The sequence below is a fragment of the Prunus persica genome, chromosome G2 (genome assembly GCF_000346465.2).
Source record: "Prunus persica cultivar Lovell chromosome G2, Prunus_persica_NCBIv2, whole genome shotgun sequence".
Lineage (NCBI taxonomy): Eukaryota > Viridiplantae > Streptophyta > Magnoliopsida > Rosales > Rosaceae > Prunus > Prunus persica.
The window spans coordinates 16,184,680-16,202,196 of record NC_034010.1 but is presented as its reverse complement, the minus strand read 5'-3'; the positions used below and the strand labels follow the sequence as shown (position 1 = coordinate 16,202,196).

Here is a 17,517-nt window from a genome sequence, read left to right as displayed (position 1 = left end):
CAACCATCATAATCAACTCATGAATATAATATATATTCCATAAGCCATTAAAACATTATGCAAAAATCTTTCATCAATTAAAACCATTCATATGATTGAAAACAAGGTCCACTCACAAGTATTCCCACGCTGCCTGACCACGTGAGGGTCCTGCCTGTTGAGTACGTGCAGTCGAAACACCTATTTCGAGATACGAATCGTTAAATAATATAAAATTACGTTGAAGCGGAAATCACAAATTAAATGCTTAAATCCCCAAGTTCCCCATACGTGCATGTTGAAGAAGGTATCCTAAGATCCTATTACAGGTTTAGGAATCGTTCACGATTTTACGGTTATCGCTAACCCGCATACTTTGCATTATTGAATCGGAACATCCGGGGCTCCGATTCATAATTCGTGAAGCCCCTTACGGTCCTAGGAATACCTAGAACAACATATTTTAATTCGGGAAAGATCTAACAGTCGAAACCTATCGAACTCGGATAACGCACAATATGCGAAAATCCGTTCGATAGTCAAACGACATCCGAATTGAGATCCGCGAATTCCTATGCGCTTGTGACAACCTAAGGATCTCATCGGGTTAATTTACAGCTTCACCAGCACCGCCACACGCACCGGGAGCGCGTGGGTGTGTAGAGTAATTCCGGTGACGGAAAAACTCCACACCCGAGCTCACCCTTCCTACCCTAGCTTCTACTCGAGGTCAAGATCACTTCATTCAACTACGGGAAGGTCCAATTCGGGCGGCAACTGGCTGGAATTTCATTTTGAAATCCGGCCAAAACCTAGATTTTCAAAATCAATTCCTACCCAGCAAATCAATCCAAACCTATACAACCATCAGCTAGAACTCGAAAAATGGATGAGAAACCATACCTCACCCGTCTGCAATAGTGGTCGGAGGAGAGAGAACGAGTGACTGAAATTTCAGACGAAAACCGGCCTAAAATTCGTATTTTTCGACGACGTGGCGGCGGCTGACGGCTAGAGGTGGGTCGGGGAACGTCGGCGAGGTCTGGCCGGATGTTTTGGGTCCGGTCTCGCTGCTGGCCGTGGCCTGTGACGGTGGCCGTGCGTTTTGCAGTCGAAAGAGGAGGAGGGATGACGCGGGAGATAGAGAATCGGGAGAAAGAGAGAGAGTGAGGTAAAACTAGAAAAAATCTGATTTTTACTCTAACCCTTTTCAAAATATTTACAGTTTTGCCACTGATACTGTTTTGCCCGTAACTTTTTCGTTACAATTCCGATCCAAGCCTACCGCATGTCTACGAATTCGTCTCAGTGCCACCTACTCAGAAATACCATCCGCGGTCCCACAATCCTTCCGATTAAGAAAGTGACCAATTTACCCCTACCCCAAGGGTAAATTCGTAATTTATTCTAAATAGGTTAAAATAGACATTTAATTTGGAGTCAGGGTGTTACAATTCCAAATTTACTATATACTTTAATCAAACAACGAGGACATTTTAATAATTAGTACCACTCTTACCCCAATTCCATTTGGTTTAATAAACAACTTCAATTGGAATCCGGAATCTAACTCCCCTCAATTCATATGGTTTAGTAAACAAATTCAATAAGAATACGGAATCTAATTATCCTCAATCCAACTCCTCCTCAATTCAATTCCTCATAATCCAATTACGGATTAGTAAACATGCCATTAGAGTATATTGAAGTAGGAAATACGGTGAAAGATTTTTCATTTTGGGGGATGATTGAAAGGGATAAGTTATGGTTCAAAAATGTAAGAATAAGTTATAATGTGTCGATATCCTGCCATTTTATGACAACTAAATGGAATAAATTTTCTTCATAATTAATCTAAATACACTTGCTAAAAGTAAAATTAAATAGGATTATTTGTATTTGGGCCTTCCGAATCCAAAATCTCCCTCCCTTATCTATCAATCCAGATGGGCTCTAAAAGGTTCGAACCCCCATAAAAGTGTGTGTAAGAAATCCCCTTTTTTTTTAGTCTAGACTCTCTTTTGTATTTAAAATATAAAAAAGTGACTTATCCAATACTAAACACAATTTTATAACTTAAGGTACAGGTATGTTACATGAAGATGACCTCATCAGATCACCACCAAATTAAGAAACCACGTCGTAACTCTTATCAACAGCTCTCCTTACAAAATACACACTAGAGTATCCTAACCTAGAACCAGACTTCACTAATTCTGAAGTCATTAGTCATAAATGTTTTCTTTCCCACTTTCCTTCTCGCCTCCCATCCCGTTCTCTCCGCTCCACTACCTGCCTGGACTTGCTCCCTCTTGAACCATGCCTCTGACCTGACCCAAATCCACCAGGCTGTCCATCAAATGCTGAAACTGAGTCTGGATCTCCAACACTACCCGTATCACCTGAGTCTTTGCTTCCATCCAGATTTTCTTCATAACCACTGCCACCATCATCCAGACGATCACGAGATTGTAAAATGGTAGGCTGGCCGGAAAATTGCCGGGACCCAGACAGAACCACAGTTGGCATGGTCCCCATGGAAGAACTGGTAGTAGAAGTTTCAAGCTGCAAATTTCCAGAACTTGATCTCGTGCTACCTTCACTACCTGCTCTTCCATTTTCTCTTTCACGATACCTTTCCCGTGGCCGACTGCAAAATGAATATACCAAACTGAGTCTAAACCAAAAGTAATTGCAGCATATAATTATAGATGCAGCAAAACAAGTATGCTCAACAATAATCCATGATTCATATTTAATTTACATTTGTTGTGGCATGCCCCTGCACCCTTATATCCACTAAAAAATAAATATTTTAGTCTACACTATCTATCCATGAACAAAACTTCAGAATAATTAAGCAGTTCCCACAAATCACATAAAAGATCACCTGCTGTAGGTAGAGGAAAAGTCACGTCGTGATGGTCGTACTCCTGCTTCAGCCTGTTCCAATTCACGCTGAAGCTCCCTCTGCCAAAGGAAAAGGTTCAAGATATTAGTATGCAACTCTTCTTCGCTGAAGTATTACATATAACATTTTTTTAACCCAGAAACAAGAGACTGCAGAAAATGCATCCTCTTAAAGGCCCATGACTTACAGATACAGTATTTCCACCTTTTCAGTTCCATTCAGGTTTCCAGAATGACAGTAAATATGATAAACTTGAATGGTATGACTTTGTTCCCCAGCAAGTTAATAAATTTGTCAAAGAATGATACTTTATCAGAGGACTTGGGATGGCAGAAAACTGGAATGACCAAATACTTTGCCAACAAAAAACAAAAAAGAGAAGATGAATTCTCATTTCCTTCCAAGTGATGACTTCAAAATATCTACTTGATTCATTCTCGTGGGAGAGATGGAGGAATGCTAGCATTAATATAAAACTCTACATGTATAGATCAGTAGGTAGAGGGAAAGAGGAAGGGGAAAATCATGATTGCCAATGGATATTGGCATTACAGAAAGCAGTTAGTCCCAAGTCCTCCTGGCCTTCACGGTCCTTATAGTCAAATTAATATAAGACATGCAACAAGAATACAAGGGGAAGGTGTAGTTTCAAAGTCAATATAATATTTAGTCTCAAAGACTGAACCATGGTCTGACAAATTCTTCACCCAAATTTGCCATAATCAGCCAATTACCAGCATTTCCAATGTCAATTATTTGAAACTTAGCAGATCCAGATAGTATGGAAATGGTTTTCATCGCAGATCAAGACAGTACTGAAAAGGGCTTTTACCTGGGCTTGTCTTTCCTTCTCCATCTCAAGGTTTTGTCGCAGCTCCCTGGTTTTTGCACGCTCAAGTTCTAGCAATCTCTGTCTCTCGATATCCTTTTCAACTTCAGCTGCTCTCTCCCTGGTACATTAGTCCATATGTTAGTTGTGGACCAACAAATATCTAATCAGTACAATATAAAACAAGATGAGCCACTGAGGAAGCAACACCTATCAAGTTCTTGAAGTAGCTCAGCTTCTCGTAAAGCTACCTCTTCAAAAGATTTCTGGCGGGCACGTCTCATAAGAAGTTTTTTCTGCCTGCGGGCGACTATGTCTTCATGGAGCTTGGACTTTTCTCTGATAGCAAAGGAAGATCACAAAAACTGAATTTGAAGTCTACAAAAATACCAAGCTAAAGGAAACTGGAAACCTTCCCACAAAATAGGCACAAAAGTTGAAGAATTTAACATGTATAAGATTATTTATTTTGTCTAGCTGATGCATGTAAGATTTGATTATTTTAAATTTGGGTGCTCATCAGCCATCAAAGATTAGGTGCCTTCAAAATAAGATCCTATGGCAAATTGGACTCAGAACATCTTAACAACCAACGTTTGAGCTAGTGCATCCTTTAGTAAGATAAGAACCTCATTCTTTTCAACATAAAAACGCCTGGGAGAAGTACTACTTGACAGTGTGACACAATTTATTGCAATTCAATATAAGGAAGGATGCAAGCCTGATTACTGACTGCTGATATTCTGAAGCTCATCTAGTGTTGTCTAGCAGTTAGTTTTATTACAGGTTAATACCAATTAAAACTAGGGATGGAAAAATTTAACACAAGAGGTAAAACTGCAGACTTCCTGGAATGAGCAAAGTTGTATGCGTTACCAGCCTATAGCAATTTCAAAGTAAAAAAAACAAAAATTTTAATAAGAACTTGAAAGTAATATTCAGAGGTATTTATAGACGTGAAAGAGGGTGTCACCAGTACATGCGTGGTAAGTGGTAAAAATATTTTTACAAGGAATGAATATACCATTAATATTTTTATCACTTACAAGGAATGAATGCAATCCTTGATTTGCTTAAGGCGTGCATCATCTTCCACAGGAGCTGAAAAACAAAGTGTTAAGTTTACCATTTCCACAAACAAATTTTAACATGACCATTCCCCAACGGCCAACAGCTGTAATGAGAAATATAAGGAAAGAAAGCTTTACAGCTTAGAGAAAGAATCTGATGTCCATCTTTGGTTGGTGATTCATGTAATGCATGTTCTTTCTGAAGGATATCCCATTCTAATTCAGCCTCCTCTAGTTCCTATGACATATTCAGTTAATACAAAGACATGTACAAGTTGGGAATGTAACGAAAAGCAACAATTGTAATTCCGGCTTACCATAACCTCTTGGTCAATTTTGTTTGAGAAAATATCAAAGTACGACTTTGCAGAAGTTAAACTGGCAAGGACCTGTTACAAATCAATAATTATATATTAGCTTCTAGGAGATGGAAAGGCAGTATAAGTCAACAACTAATCTAGGAAATCCATGGAAAAAGCAAGGGATATAAAAAAAATTTAGTCGATGGACGTGATGTAGATCAATTTCATCTCTTATCCTAATCCCTCCTTTTGTAACATTTATAGGACACAGACGAATAGTTATCCTGTTTTTCTTATTTTGGGAACATAAGAATTCATATCTGTTTCAAGTGTCTACAGCAATATCAAAGTAATAGAAAGTTCTAAGATGTTTTTTTTTAATCTTTCAATATGTTAAGTAAACATTGGATGGATGCCTGTTCAGATAGCATTTGAGATGTATAGATACCATGACAGTTATGACTGTTAAGTATCAAATTAGGCTTTTTAAAGCTCCAATAATTTTATAAATAAATAAGACCTAAAATTGATTCAAAAGCAAAATATTCATAGCAGAAAATTGAGAAACAATCTGTTTAACAACACATGCTACAAGATCAAATATGCCACCAACACATATAAATATTGTATTGACGTCGGAATGCAACCCTTTTTATAACAGAAGCAATGACCTCTAGCAAGCAATCCTAGCTTCATTCGGAAAATATAAATAAATAACATAACTTTTTGGTTACAATGTATAATGTGAGTCCAAGTTAATTTATCTGAATTTGTGCAACATGCAGTTCAATAACAACTTTATGACCATCTAAGAAGAAATTTACCCCAGAGGATTGTAAATGTGTGGTGTTCATCTTGGTATAAAATTATACATGATTGAACTTACTTCCTCTACCTTAAATTTTTTGGATGGTGTGATCAAGCAAAGATTTTTCAATGCAAACAAAATTACAATAACATCAATAAAATCACTCTCTGCAATCAAATTAAATTTTACCATATCATCTCTAAAATGTTCCTCACCTGAAGAACGGACTCGCGAGTACTTTCAAAATCTGGGTCAGATTGTTTTGAAGAGGTTGAAGTTAGCACTTCTCTCAGGACCTTACATGTAAAATGTGGTTCAATTAATAAGTAATATAATTTTAAATTGCTGATTAAAACAATTAAAAAGAAAGAAAACCAGTTCCAAGGAAAATGTTTGGCATATACTCCAATATCTTTGACATATTATGCCATGACAACAATAAACAATAATTTTCTTGTTACCTACCTCTTTAGCTTCATCCCCTTCACTTTTCAATCTACACAAGACTTGGCAAGCCCTTTTCTCGACATCCCCAGACCTTCCATCTAGAAAAGGAACAATGGGAAAAATTAAAAATTAAAAAAAACAAAAAAGGAAAGACAAAACATTCACTCCCAACATCTCCAGAATAATTCAATAAAATTAGAGAAATATAACAAGTGGATACCAGGCTTTGACGATGCCAGAGTCTCAATATTCTTCCAAACATTCTGAGGAATCAGAGAGATATCTTCATCCGGGCAGTATAGACAAGCACCAGCAATCAGTGCTAATGAAAGCCTCAGCAATTGGCCCTCACAATTTGGACGGGCAAGCTCTCCCAAGCCAAGAACACTATCCGCTGCGGCGAGAAAAGACTGCAGCAGACGTCGCTCAGCAAATGGGATACAATCTACAAGAAGTGTCATTGCCCGAGTCCTCACAAGTAATGATGCATCAGATGAAGCAAGGACAACCACCAGATTCCATGTGCTTGAAACCAAATGAGAAATAATCGACTCGGGAACAGATGTAACAAATCCAGGTGAAACTAAATTTTTGTAGAACATGGAAGATTGAAGGGCAGTTCCTCCACTCAAATCTTGGCCAACAAGTTTTCCTAAGAGCTTAAGGGCTATAGATCGTTGCTCAGGTTCAGGATGACCCAGCATTGTACAGAACAAATTAGCAAGAGGAACCTCACATTCCTTGAGGGAATGGACACCCTTGGTAAGCAAAATCAATAGCCATTTATCACTCTGCAAGCGCCAAGCAATTTTTGGTGCATTGCAAGAACTACTTTTTATTGCAGAGCAGATGGAGCCAATCACACTATTAAGGCCAAACTTAGGGGGCACAGCAAGTACACAATCAAGCACAACAGAAGCAACTTCCCAGCATCTGTTTTCTTGAAGGGTCAGAATGGTCTCAGAAATTACTTCTAAACCAGTCCTCCAATGATCAGGGAACTGGTCAACTGATGTAGATGGGAAAGAAATTTCAGCATCATTTTCTTGAGCGTCATTAACTCTTTGTGCAATTGATGCCAAGAATCTTGAGTACATAAAACACTCTGTTGATGTAATAGTCATCTTCTTAGATAGTTGATGATGAAGATTCCAACATAGCTCAGTCGTCGAGTAAAGCTTACCAATAAGAACCTCCAAGTGTTTTGAGAATTCTTCTATTTCCTCAGGAAATAAATGATAAACCTTTTTATTCACAATATCAGCACCAACATTGTTACCTTCTAACTTCTCGGAGGCCTTATCTTGACTTGAACTACGGTAGACATCACTGAGGAACCATGAATGTGACTCCAGTCCACTTTCATTTTGTCCCTCAGTGGGCAGCTCCAATGGGATGGCACCAAAGAACTGCAAAGTCTGAACTAACAGAAGTTTGCAACTCTCCATAACACTCTGGAATGCACAAAGGTAATTGTGGAAAGAAGAAGTTGGCTCAAAGGCAGTAAAATCGGCCCAAAAAACTAAGGACTGCAGCATTTCCCTCCTCCTCTGAGCAGATAAATCAGGAAAGACAGACGCCAAAATGAAAATTGTCAATCCTCTGTTGTATACTTTTTCAGTAGAATTATCTTGGTTAGCACCCTGTCTGATGTTAGTGAAAAGCTCATCAAAGCATAATGACTCAAAATTAACACATGAATCATCTACCAATGACCTTTCCTCATCAGACACCTTACACAAAGAATATGAAATGATTGGTTTCAACAAAGACAATACAGAATCAAGAAATGACACATCGCAGTAAGATGCCCTACAAAGACATGCTAGCACTTGCACCACTCTAGGTATCTCAGGCACCATTGCTTCCATGTGCTCGGTTACAATGGCTTCAAGTGTATAGAGGATGATTGCTTTGGCATTCTTTGAAACATAGCCTTTCAAATGGTCAGAACTATTTCCAGCAGAAAGCTGCTCTGTATGTAGAAATGGCCATGAACACAAATCAGAGAACCAACACAAAATATCAGGCACCATACTGGAAGGAAGAGACCTCAACTGCAACCCAACAGCCTCCAAAATGGTTTCTCCAAAAGCTTCAAATTGCTTTTTCATATTAGGAAAGAACTTAAAGAGATCAGGGTAAATGACACGAAAAGATTGGTCCTGATGCTGCTGATCAGCAACTTCAAATCCTTTAATGGATGCAGAAACAATTTCGCCCCCTGATTCTTCATATTTTCGACTCACAACATTATCTACAACAGAAAGTTCGTCTGCAAATGTAGACAATAGAGATGTCAGCTGTGGTAGATCAGAAGCAAGTAAAAGCTGGTCCTTCATGTACTGTCTTGCATTACGAGATACTGCCATCCAACCAAGAAATCGAACAAGAGGGGATGTGCATCTAGAAAAAGTTGAAATCCTCTGCATCCAGGCTGAAGGTGGAATCAGATTTCCATAACGGAAACCATTTTTATTGATTGCAAAGCCCGTTTCCTCATCGCCACCGCTTGAAGAAATTACCAATCTTTGAAGCAGTATCCACCGTCGTTGTATCCCATGTATTGTTTCCGGCTCCAACTGCAGATTATTTTCTTTGAACTGATAATACAGGGATGTTAGCATCCCATTTAAGTACTCAGCGGATCCTAATGCAATGTCAATCACGTGTTCTGGAGCACAGTATAGCTTAGTCGCTGAATTCAACAAGAATATCATACACTGCATAAGAATTTCATGCATCGAGTGCTGCTCCCTTCGCAATCGTTGAATCAGAAAGCAGCACAACAAAGCTTGATTTTGTCGAACCAAGGTGATGGCATCCGCAGATTGTACATCAAGCGGAGACAACCTAATGACTTGTTCATCAAATCCTACGGTGTAGTACGGACTAAGTCCTCCATCTGAAACCTTTTCTCGATACTCTCTGTCCAACTCCGCAGCCTCGAGCAGAATTTGAAGAACAATTTTGTCTCTTTTCCTTTCAAGAAGAGATATTGTTTCTAGGTCATTCTTAGACTTTCCAGAGACCATTCGCGCCCCAATTTCATGATTTTGTGGAGTCCTAATCCCACTGACGTTTATCTCCTTCATTAACTTTGGATTTCCTCTAAAAGACATCATAAAAAATGGATTGACATAGCACTCTGCAGCCAAGAGCAAAGCATCTATGGCAGCATCATGACTCTCAATGGTAATCTCATTCTGTGAATGCAAATCTAAGGCCAATCGCCGAAATTCAGAAGCCCTGAGCTCGCAGTCTTGATAGGTTATAAGTTGGAAATAATCTGCTTGCAAGTTGAAATATTCCGCAGAGAAACCAGCATCTAGTTTTAAGTCAATTTGAAACCTGTGTGGAAAATGTTTCCCGACCAGATGTTTTGGTTCAGAGCCAGAATCCCCGTGGTTAGAGACAGAGCTGTTCTCGTTGGGACAACTGGATATACTTGTCAATACAATGTTATGCAGTTCTGGAGGTGCAAAAAGAAGACTGGCGTCTTCCGAAATGTCAATTTTTACGGCTGTTTCAGAAACATCTATCTTCCCGTCAAATTCATCCTGGCTGTTTGATTTTGAAGCTACCCCATGGTGAGAAGCTGAAGAATGAGATAAACCAGATAAAGATTCAGGTTCCAGTGGTCTAGGGACTGGAGATGTTCGAAGGTCAATTTCAGGAGGTAGCTGCATGTGAGGTTCCAATATCGAGAGTAGCACACTGCATCAAGAATTGTATATCCATCAACAATCCAATATAGCCAACAAAAATTGTCATAGGCGAAAACACAAAATGTTAATTTGAAATATAAAAGTCAATAAACAAAGTGGTATGTAGGAAACAACAGGATAACATTCACTTGTGCATTGTGAACTGTGAACTGTCGTAACAGTAAATAGAAGATTATTCATGCATTGTGAACTGTGGTAACAATAAATTGAAGATTATTCATCTTTTCTTCAGAGCCATATGGTATTTCATATACATTTGAGCAACATGAATTTGAATAAAGTAAGAGTTGAGCAGGCAAAGCCAAGTAGTCAAAATAGCATTTATAATCAATTTTTTATACAAATATCCCCCACTCCCTTTTAAAACTAGTTATTATAAATTTTCCTTAAGACATTACCTAGGAGCAACTGATCCACGCCTCCATTCAGATTCCAGTGAAGGAAGAACTGCAGGTTTCTGCACTGCCGTGCGAATTACATTGAGGGCAATAACACAATTCTCTTCCTGCTTTTCTGGATGTGCAGAAGACAGATCTCCAAAGGCTATTATTCCCTTCAATCTTCCTACAGCAGGATCAAGGAAAGGCTCTAGCATCTCCACAAGAAAGAGTATCCTATGCTTAACTTCCTGAAAACAGAAAAAAGTACACAAAAAAGAAGTTACCTTTTTTTATTTAAAATAAAAAAAATAAAAAAATAAAAAAAAATAAAAAAGAAACATAGCCATTATAGAAAGATTCTTTTAACTCAATAAAAGTAAGCTTATGTAGCGGTTATAAATCTCAAGAATACCAAAAGGGATAATTGACAATGACATTACAAAAAGCTAACACTAACTATCCAAACAGAAACATTTGAGCCCTCTACCTATCCAAGACACTAACATACAAACCAAAACAATGAAGCAGATAAACTTTTAAATTACCAATCATGATGACAAGAAAACCAAACAGAATGCAATACCTTATACTTTCCTAGCATATCATCCATGTGACCAGAGAGAGCCAGAACAATGTATTTTAAGGCAGCACGAGCACGAGGCAGCGAGTGGCGAGCACCCTAAAACAAGAGCAATGACACAGTTTTTATATAATGAAAACAAAAGCTAGCTGTCAGAAAATGCATAACATTCAAAGTTCATGTAAACCTAGTACTCTATCCTGGATAAAGCTTTATTATTTATTTGAACCCAAAAAATATCTCATGTGCAAAAACAAGAAACTTTAACAGCTGACTCAGTTGTCACTTCATCAAAGTTTGATCGTATGCATATATGACTCAAACTATCTTCCTTACCTTTGACAATCTGAGATGATACATGAGAGCATTATAACATTAATATTTTTTGTTCATATAATTGAAAAGCATACCTGAATTACACCCAAAAGATCCTCTAGAAGCTCTACAGCCAGATCAACCTGTATTCAAACCAAAAAGAGGAAGTTCGAATAGAAGTGTAAACACACGGGAGTACTAAACCACACTATGAGAAAGTTACAGCAAAAGAAATCCGCCTCAGACAAACCTTTGCAATCACTTGACTTAGCCAAGGTGCTAGCACGCCACAACAGAGATCAATCAAAACACATGCAGCCTTAGCCTGCAAGACAAAACAGGCAAACACAGTTTGTTCCCAAGTGAGAACAATATAATTCTTGAAAAATAAAGCTTCGAGCAATAGAGTATGGGTTTGTGCTTATTAGAAGTTATATGTATGGAATATATACCGCTATGAGTGTAAGTATCCACGAAATATCAAACATTCTCACAAATAAATTTAACTTATTTCCATTTATATATGCCTTGAACCAACCAACGTCGTCCTTTTCTACATCAACAGAATATTATTTTTCATCCAATTGGTCATATTCTTAAATGCAAAGAATGTTTCTCTCATTCACACATAAAAAATTTTAAAAAAAGTATTAGAAATAGAGATGAATAGGCGAGGATAGCATTCTAAGCAGGCTAATAATAATGAGCAAAGTCACTAACATGTGATGGTGAATATGATGATAAATAGCCAGCACAAGCATGAAGCAGCGGACGGTATAATGGTGAACACGATGTTGCTACAATCTGCAGTAATAACACCATGGTCAGAATAATATGATCTACTGGTCAAAATACAATATCAAATTTACCAAGCCAAAACGAATAATTTTCATTAACATTAACCACAACCTGGGAGAGGGCTTCTTGAACAATTGGTTGTTTCCATTGAGAGAAACTATCATCAACAATGTCAGACGGACGGCTAACAGAGGGACGAAGTGCTATAAAACCCAAAGAATAACATGTGAAACAAATTGATCAACCAGAAATCACCCCAGAATTCTCAGTAAAATTCAGAAATCAGATCAACGAAATCCAAATTTCCAATTTAATGCAAAAAATAACTTAGAAAACCATTATGTGTAATACTAGAAAACTTAAAATTTGAAAGCAAACAAAGAAAAAAACAGTCCCCAGAAGAAGTGGAAACAAACTAGACCAAGTCCATTGGTCAACGAACCTAAAGCTTAAACATAAAAAACAAAAGTAGAAAATAATTACCACTTCAGACCAAGAAGAAAACATTAAAAAATAAACACATATATATGTCTGTATTATTGTCTGATTAAGTATAAAATTACTTATTGCAAAGCAACATTCAGAAGGCACACATTAGGGTTTAACCAGAAAGACAGAATTCTGGTTTCTAAAACTTTTAAGAATGAGTGGAACTTCAAATTATTAGGACATCTATATGACATGACAATAACTAGGAAGAGCGATTAGGTGGGACAATCAACCTGGCAGTAATGCTTGAACTAGCGGTAACGCAGACCAGAAGTCAGAAGTCCTATCTGCTAATTTGCTGCAGAGCTGAGGCTGAGAAACATCACAGGTTAAATTGTAAGTGGATAGATAAGAATAGCAACCAACAAAAAACAGACATCAGAATAACGGAGGATGCTTATTGAGTTTAATATTACTATTGCTGTAATCAACCTGTGACGCACAAGCATAAAGAACATGTAAAATCCCTTCCTCCACTGCTCCTATATCCAAGATGTTAAGATAGCTTGAGTCCCAGTGATCACCAGGCAACTGGAACTCTTCTCCAAACAAGTTTGAGTAATCAACTAAAGGTGCCGGATTAGTTATTTCTGATTTTACTGCTTCATCTCCATATGTCACTTCACCAGGAGGTGTTGATCCTTCATGTGCCACAGGCTCTATAAGCTTATGCAGAACTCTAGCAGCCTGAGATCAAAAGCATAAAAGTGTCCAATCATGCAGTAAAATTAAAACCTTGCTAAATGACCATCAAAAGGAAAAAGTGAGGAGACCCATTAATTACCATTCTGCAAACAATTCCTAAATCAGAATCTTTATATGCCTTCCTCAACAGCACAAAAATTGCATCTGCACGGAATACTATAGAACTGGATGTTGACAGGACGAAAGGTGAAGTGCCGCGTGATCTTCGTGGCTGCATACAATAGAAGGAGCAAGCTATAAATCATCTAAGACCATAAATAATGAAAAGTTCATGTAATATCAATCCTCTATACAGGCCACCGTTCTACAGTCCAGAGAGGGGAACATTGGAATAAAGGTATGCATGTGAAGTCAAAGGCAAAAAGAAAAGAAGACAATGATGAAGGGAAAATTAAAAAAAAAGAGCACAAAAGAGACCTCAAAGTTAGAAGACACGGTTAAGGCTGATGACAGCTGACTATGTTTAGAAACTTCAGAGTCTGAGATATTGCCTGAAGACTTTGCAGCTGTCCTGCAGTATCAATACAAGACAACATTATAGTAAGTACATTGGCATAGCTGAGTGACCTAAATGTGTAATAGAGTGCAAAAAGATGAGAGATCTACATAAGCAATGATGACTGAAATGCCAAAAATTATAGAACAAAGTCAAATTTACGGCTAACAGCAAACTTAACAAAATGTTTCAAATGTGTCATTCCCAAAAGTGATCGTTGTCCATATAGACACCTGATGTGCAAAATGTTTAATGCAGCTTTTAGATGACTTAATTAGTAAGGACTTCGATTCTTGAACCATTGGAAATCAATTATTTGATGGGAACATGCTTTACTAAACATTGGAACAGGAAAAAGGAGAAAAGTGCTTCGTTATTGCACCTTAACACTGGCCAGTAATTCTTGGGCCTGAAAGAAATACATGAATTTCCAATGATTTTAGCTCATTTTTAGAGTTAAGTACAGGATAAGGTTTATGACCTCTACATGAACTAACGGACCAAGCAGAAGGCAGCCCCCAATCTCATAAAGCTATATTGGCATTTAACCTGCCAAAGACCCCCATTCGGGTAATGCTAGAGTAGCATTTAGCCTGCCGAACTAATATATGTACAACATATTCGAAAAGATGCCAATATGCGCTTTTTCAGGAAACTCTTTCAAATCAGTGTCAGACCTTCAAAGCCAAGACTTCGCATAATTAACAAACTCCAATCCTTCAATTCACCTTATCAACCAAAACTAACCAAACAAAAGCGCTTGAACTACTAGTACTAGATTTTATTTTAGTACAATAACAGCACCCAACAAAATTTCTTTGATTACCAGTCAAACCTCCAAACAACAATCTTCTAATTACATCAACTGATATCCTTACCCTAAAGGGTCTAAACTTCCTACACTTCTTTCCCATATAATCCCTGCATACTTGACCCCCAAAAATAAAAATATCCCTGCACATCTGCCTAAAATAACCTTTTCACAGAATGCCACTTAAAACCCTACTTCCTACAACCAACCCTCAAACGTGTCATCAATTATTTTTCCCTTAAGAACCTTTTAACACCCGCTGTCACCTCGATTTTGCATCAAGGTGAAAGAGGAAATCAAGGTAGATGTATATATTCCATAAAACATGATAAAGGAGCAGTAACAGATAATACAATCAGGAAAGAGAGAAACAGGATTAAAAGGTTTGAAACTGAAAAAAATTTGTTCTTCAAATCAATTCTCATTCCAAAAGTCAAACATGCACCTCTTATAAGCTCAAAATAGAATAAAACCAAGGTACTCCGGAATATTTCTATAGTTATCGTTAAATTACGAAAAGAGAATACTCTAGATAGCAAGCATATAAGAAAATCTTTACCACAGAATACTCTAAATAATGACTTTGTGCTCACAAAAATTAAGCAATTGAGTTGCAAAGGCATGAAGATAGAGTACATACATCATCTGTAACAACATGCAAGCAAAGACCATTGCAAGCTGGATTTGAGAGATAGCATGCATGAAAGACATTAAGCAGGTACATACCTTTCATTCCCAAGATTAAGTATGGGATAAAAAGGACCGGCAAGCATAGCAAGAAAACGTAAATTAGGTTCAGCAGCATCCAAGAAGCTATTAAGGTCTGCCTGCACCATTTGCAAGAAAGGAGTGTAATAGAAAATAGAAGAAAATCAGATAAGGGTAACAGACAAAGAAAAATAGGGGACTTATGCAGAAAGAAAAGAAATTACATACAAATCTGAGACAAATGAATATACCTCAAGTTGGGGAAGGAACACAAGCAACCGACTTGTCATGTCTTTAAGCAACTACAAACTAGTAGGCATCAGAAGGCAGAGAGATATAAAAATACAAAAACAGGGTACACAGTAAACATTATAGATAGCAAAATTGGATCCACCTGAAGATGCAAATCATGGGCATCTTGTTTGTGAGATATAATGGATGGCAACAAGTGGTTAACAACTGGTTGAAACTCTGGTTCCAGGCCAGTCACTGAAACCCCGATAAGCTGAAACAGTAGAAATATAAGAAACCTTAGTGCCAATAAATCTGAGATCAGATGTGATTCATTAATCACATGATGGGATCGTTATTAGGCAGGACATAATTGAAGAGAAATAATATATTTATATATCTATATACATGTATATATATTCAAAACTGCAGAAAAGTTAGGAGTTTCAAACGATTGGGAATGGACTTGTTATTTCATTGGAGAGGTAGCTATAACAAAAGGACAAATGGTGTGGCATGGGGGGCAAAAATTCAAAGCTTGATAAATGAAATTTATCGCAAGCAAGCACATATGGATTTATTCATATTTCATATGCTAAGGCGGATCAAATCAATAATGTCGCAGATATAATTCCCATATCATACCTGTATGAAGAAAATAGCTATGGGATTTCCCCTCAAACAAGATATTCGCACATAGCGACAGGGAGTATAGTTCATGGGATAGATCATGTCGCGTCGCGGTGCTTCACAACGTGGGCGAACTTTTACAAATGTCTCTGGCTGTTCAAAAAACGAAATAAAGTAAAAACCCCAGAGCAAACAACTTGGTAGAAAATTCATCTAAAACATGCAGAACTGAAGCTTGAAGCTATATCAGCAGTTCACATTACCCTTAAATCATATACAATCAACTATGTTAAGATACCACAGATGCTAAAGTGGATTCAAAGCAAACAACTTTCATGAGTCGAGTTAGACAAAGAAATGAAATTTCCCATACTCAAAACACAAACAAACAAACAAAAAAAAAGCAGTTGACTAACCTTGTAGCGTAAGCCAACTGAAATTTCCCATTCGAGCACAGACTTGTTGTAAATTCGTATGTGCGATAACAAGCAAGGTTCCTACCAAACCCAGAAGACAAAATTTAAACTAAAACAAAATTAAGTGAATCATAAAATTGGCAGGATTAGAGTTAGGGTTAGAGTAGAAAGGGAGGGAGGGAGAGGAGTTACGTTGAGCTCGAGAAGAATCCACTCCTTGGTGTTGGTAGCGGTGGACCAGTGGGAGCGGAGGTCGGCGTCGAGCACGTGGCCCGCCTTCTGGGATGGCGACTCACGTGACATTGCCTTCACTTTGTATTCCAGAGGTTTCACCCTCGCCTCAAACTCTATATCCATCTTCCCTCTTTCTCTTTCACTGTGTTTCTAGTTTTGAAGAACTGACGAGGGGCTACTGAGTCTGAAGGAGCTATAGAGAAGAAGAGTGTTTTCTTTGTTCTAAAATCGTGGTTGGGAAGCTCCTGCGGATGGTCGTCGTCGTTCGCGTCCTCGTCCTCGTGGAGGAGAAATGAGTTGGTGTTGCTATTTTCTGTCTTGTTTTCTTTTCTTTTAATATTTTTGTATTGGGAGAGGGGGCTTCCTCAATTCAGATTTCAATGATTCTGAAGGAAGGTTCCGCTGTATTCAGCTGAGTTGGATTCTAAACCCTCCAATCAGAATTTTTAAGTAATCTAAAACATTTAGTGTTTTCAATTTAGATTTCTATAATATTTTTAAAGACTTTAAATATCCGGATGTATTCAATTTAGGAGGGTGTATTCAATTAGCATTCTAGAGCGTTTAAACAGATTTTGTTTAAGTGCCAATTTTCATAGAACTCGATGAAACTTTAGAATTCGTATTGAATTTAATAGACTTTCAGAAGA

General features: G+C 37.7%; 1 protein-coding gene across 4 annotated transcripts; it reads right to left on the bottom strand.

Moving 5' to 3' along the window:
* Positions 1,977–17,280, bottom strand: LOC18785433. Of its 4 annotated transcripts, XM_007220510.2 has the most exons (26): positions 16,826–17,280; positions 16,634–16,714; positions 16,233–16,370; positions 15,751–15,861; positions 15,608–15,658; positions 15,375–15,475; positions 13,759–13,852; positions 13,421–13,552; positions 13,069–13,323; positions 12,870–12,948; positions 12,259–12,350; positions 12,070–12,153; positions 11,600–11,674; positions 11,445–11,492; positions 11,038–11,133; positions 10,473–10,702; positions 6,567–10,063; positions 6,365–6,444; positions 6,115–6,195; positions 5,107–5,178; positions 4,928–5,027; positions 4,766–4,820; positions 3,930–4,058; positions 3,723–3,840; positions 2,870–2,949; positions 1,977–2,629 (listed from the first exon to the last, which is right to left on the bottom strand). In XM_007220510.2, exons 1-26 carry the CDS (start codon positions 16,988–16,990, stop codon positions 2,209–2,211), a joined length of 6,465 nt encoding a protein of 2,154 aa, XP_007220572.1. In that variant the 5' UTR covers positions 16,991–17,280; the 3' UTR covers positions 1,977–2,208. The 4 variants fall into 4 exon arrangements, with proteins under 4 accessions (XP_007220572.1, XP_020412625.1, XP_020412626.1 ...); XM_020557036.1 differs by lacking the exons at positions 16,233–16,370; positions 16,634–16,714; positions 16,826–17,280 and having other exon boundaries at positions 15,608–15,665; positions 15,751–15,842; XM_020557037.1 differs by lacking the exons at positions 16,233–16,370; positions 16,634–16,714; positions 16,826–17,280 and having other exon boundaries at positions 15,608–15,648; positions 15,751–15,793.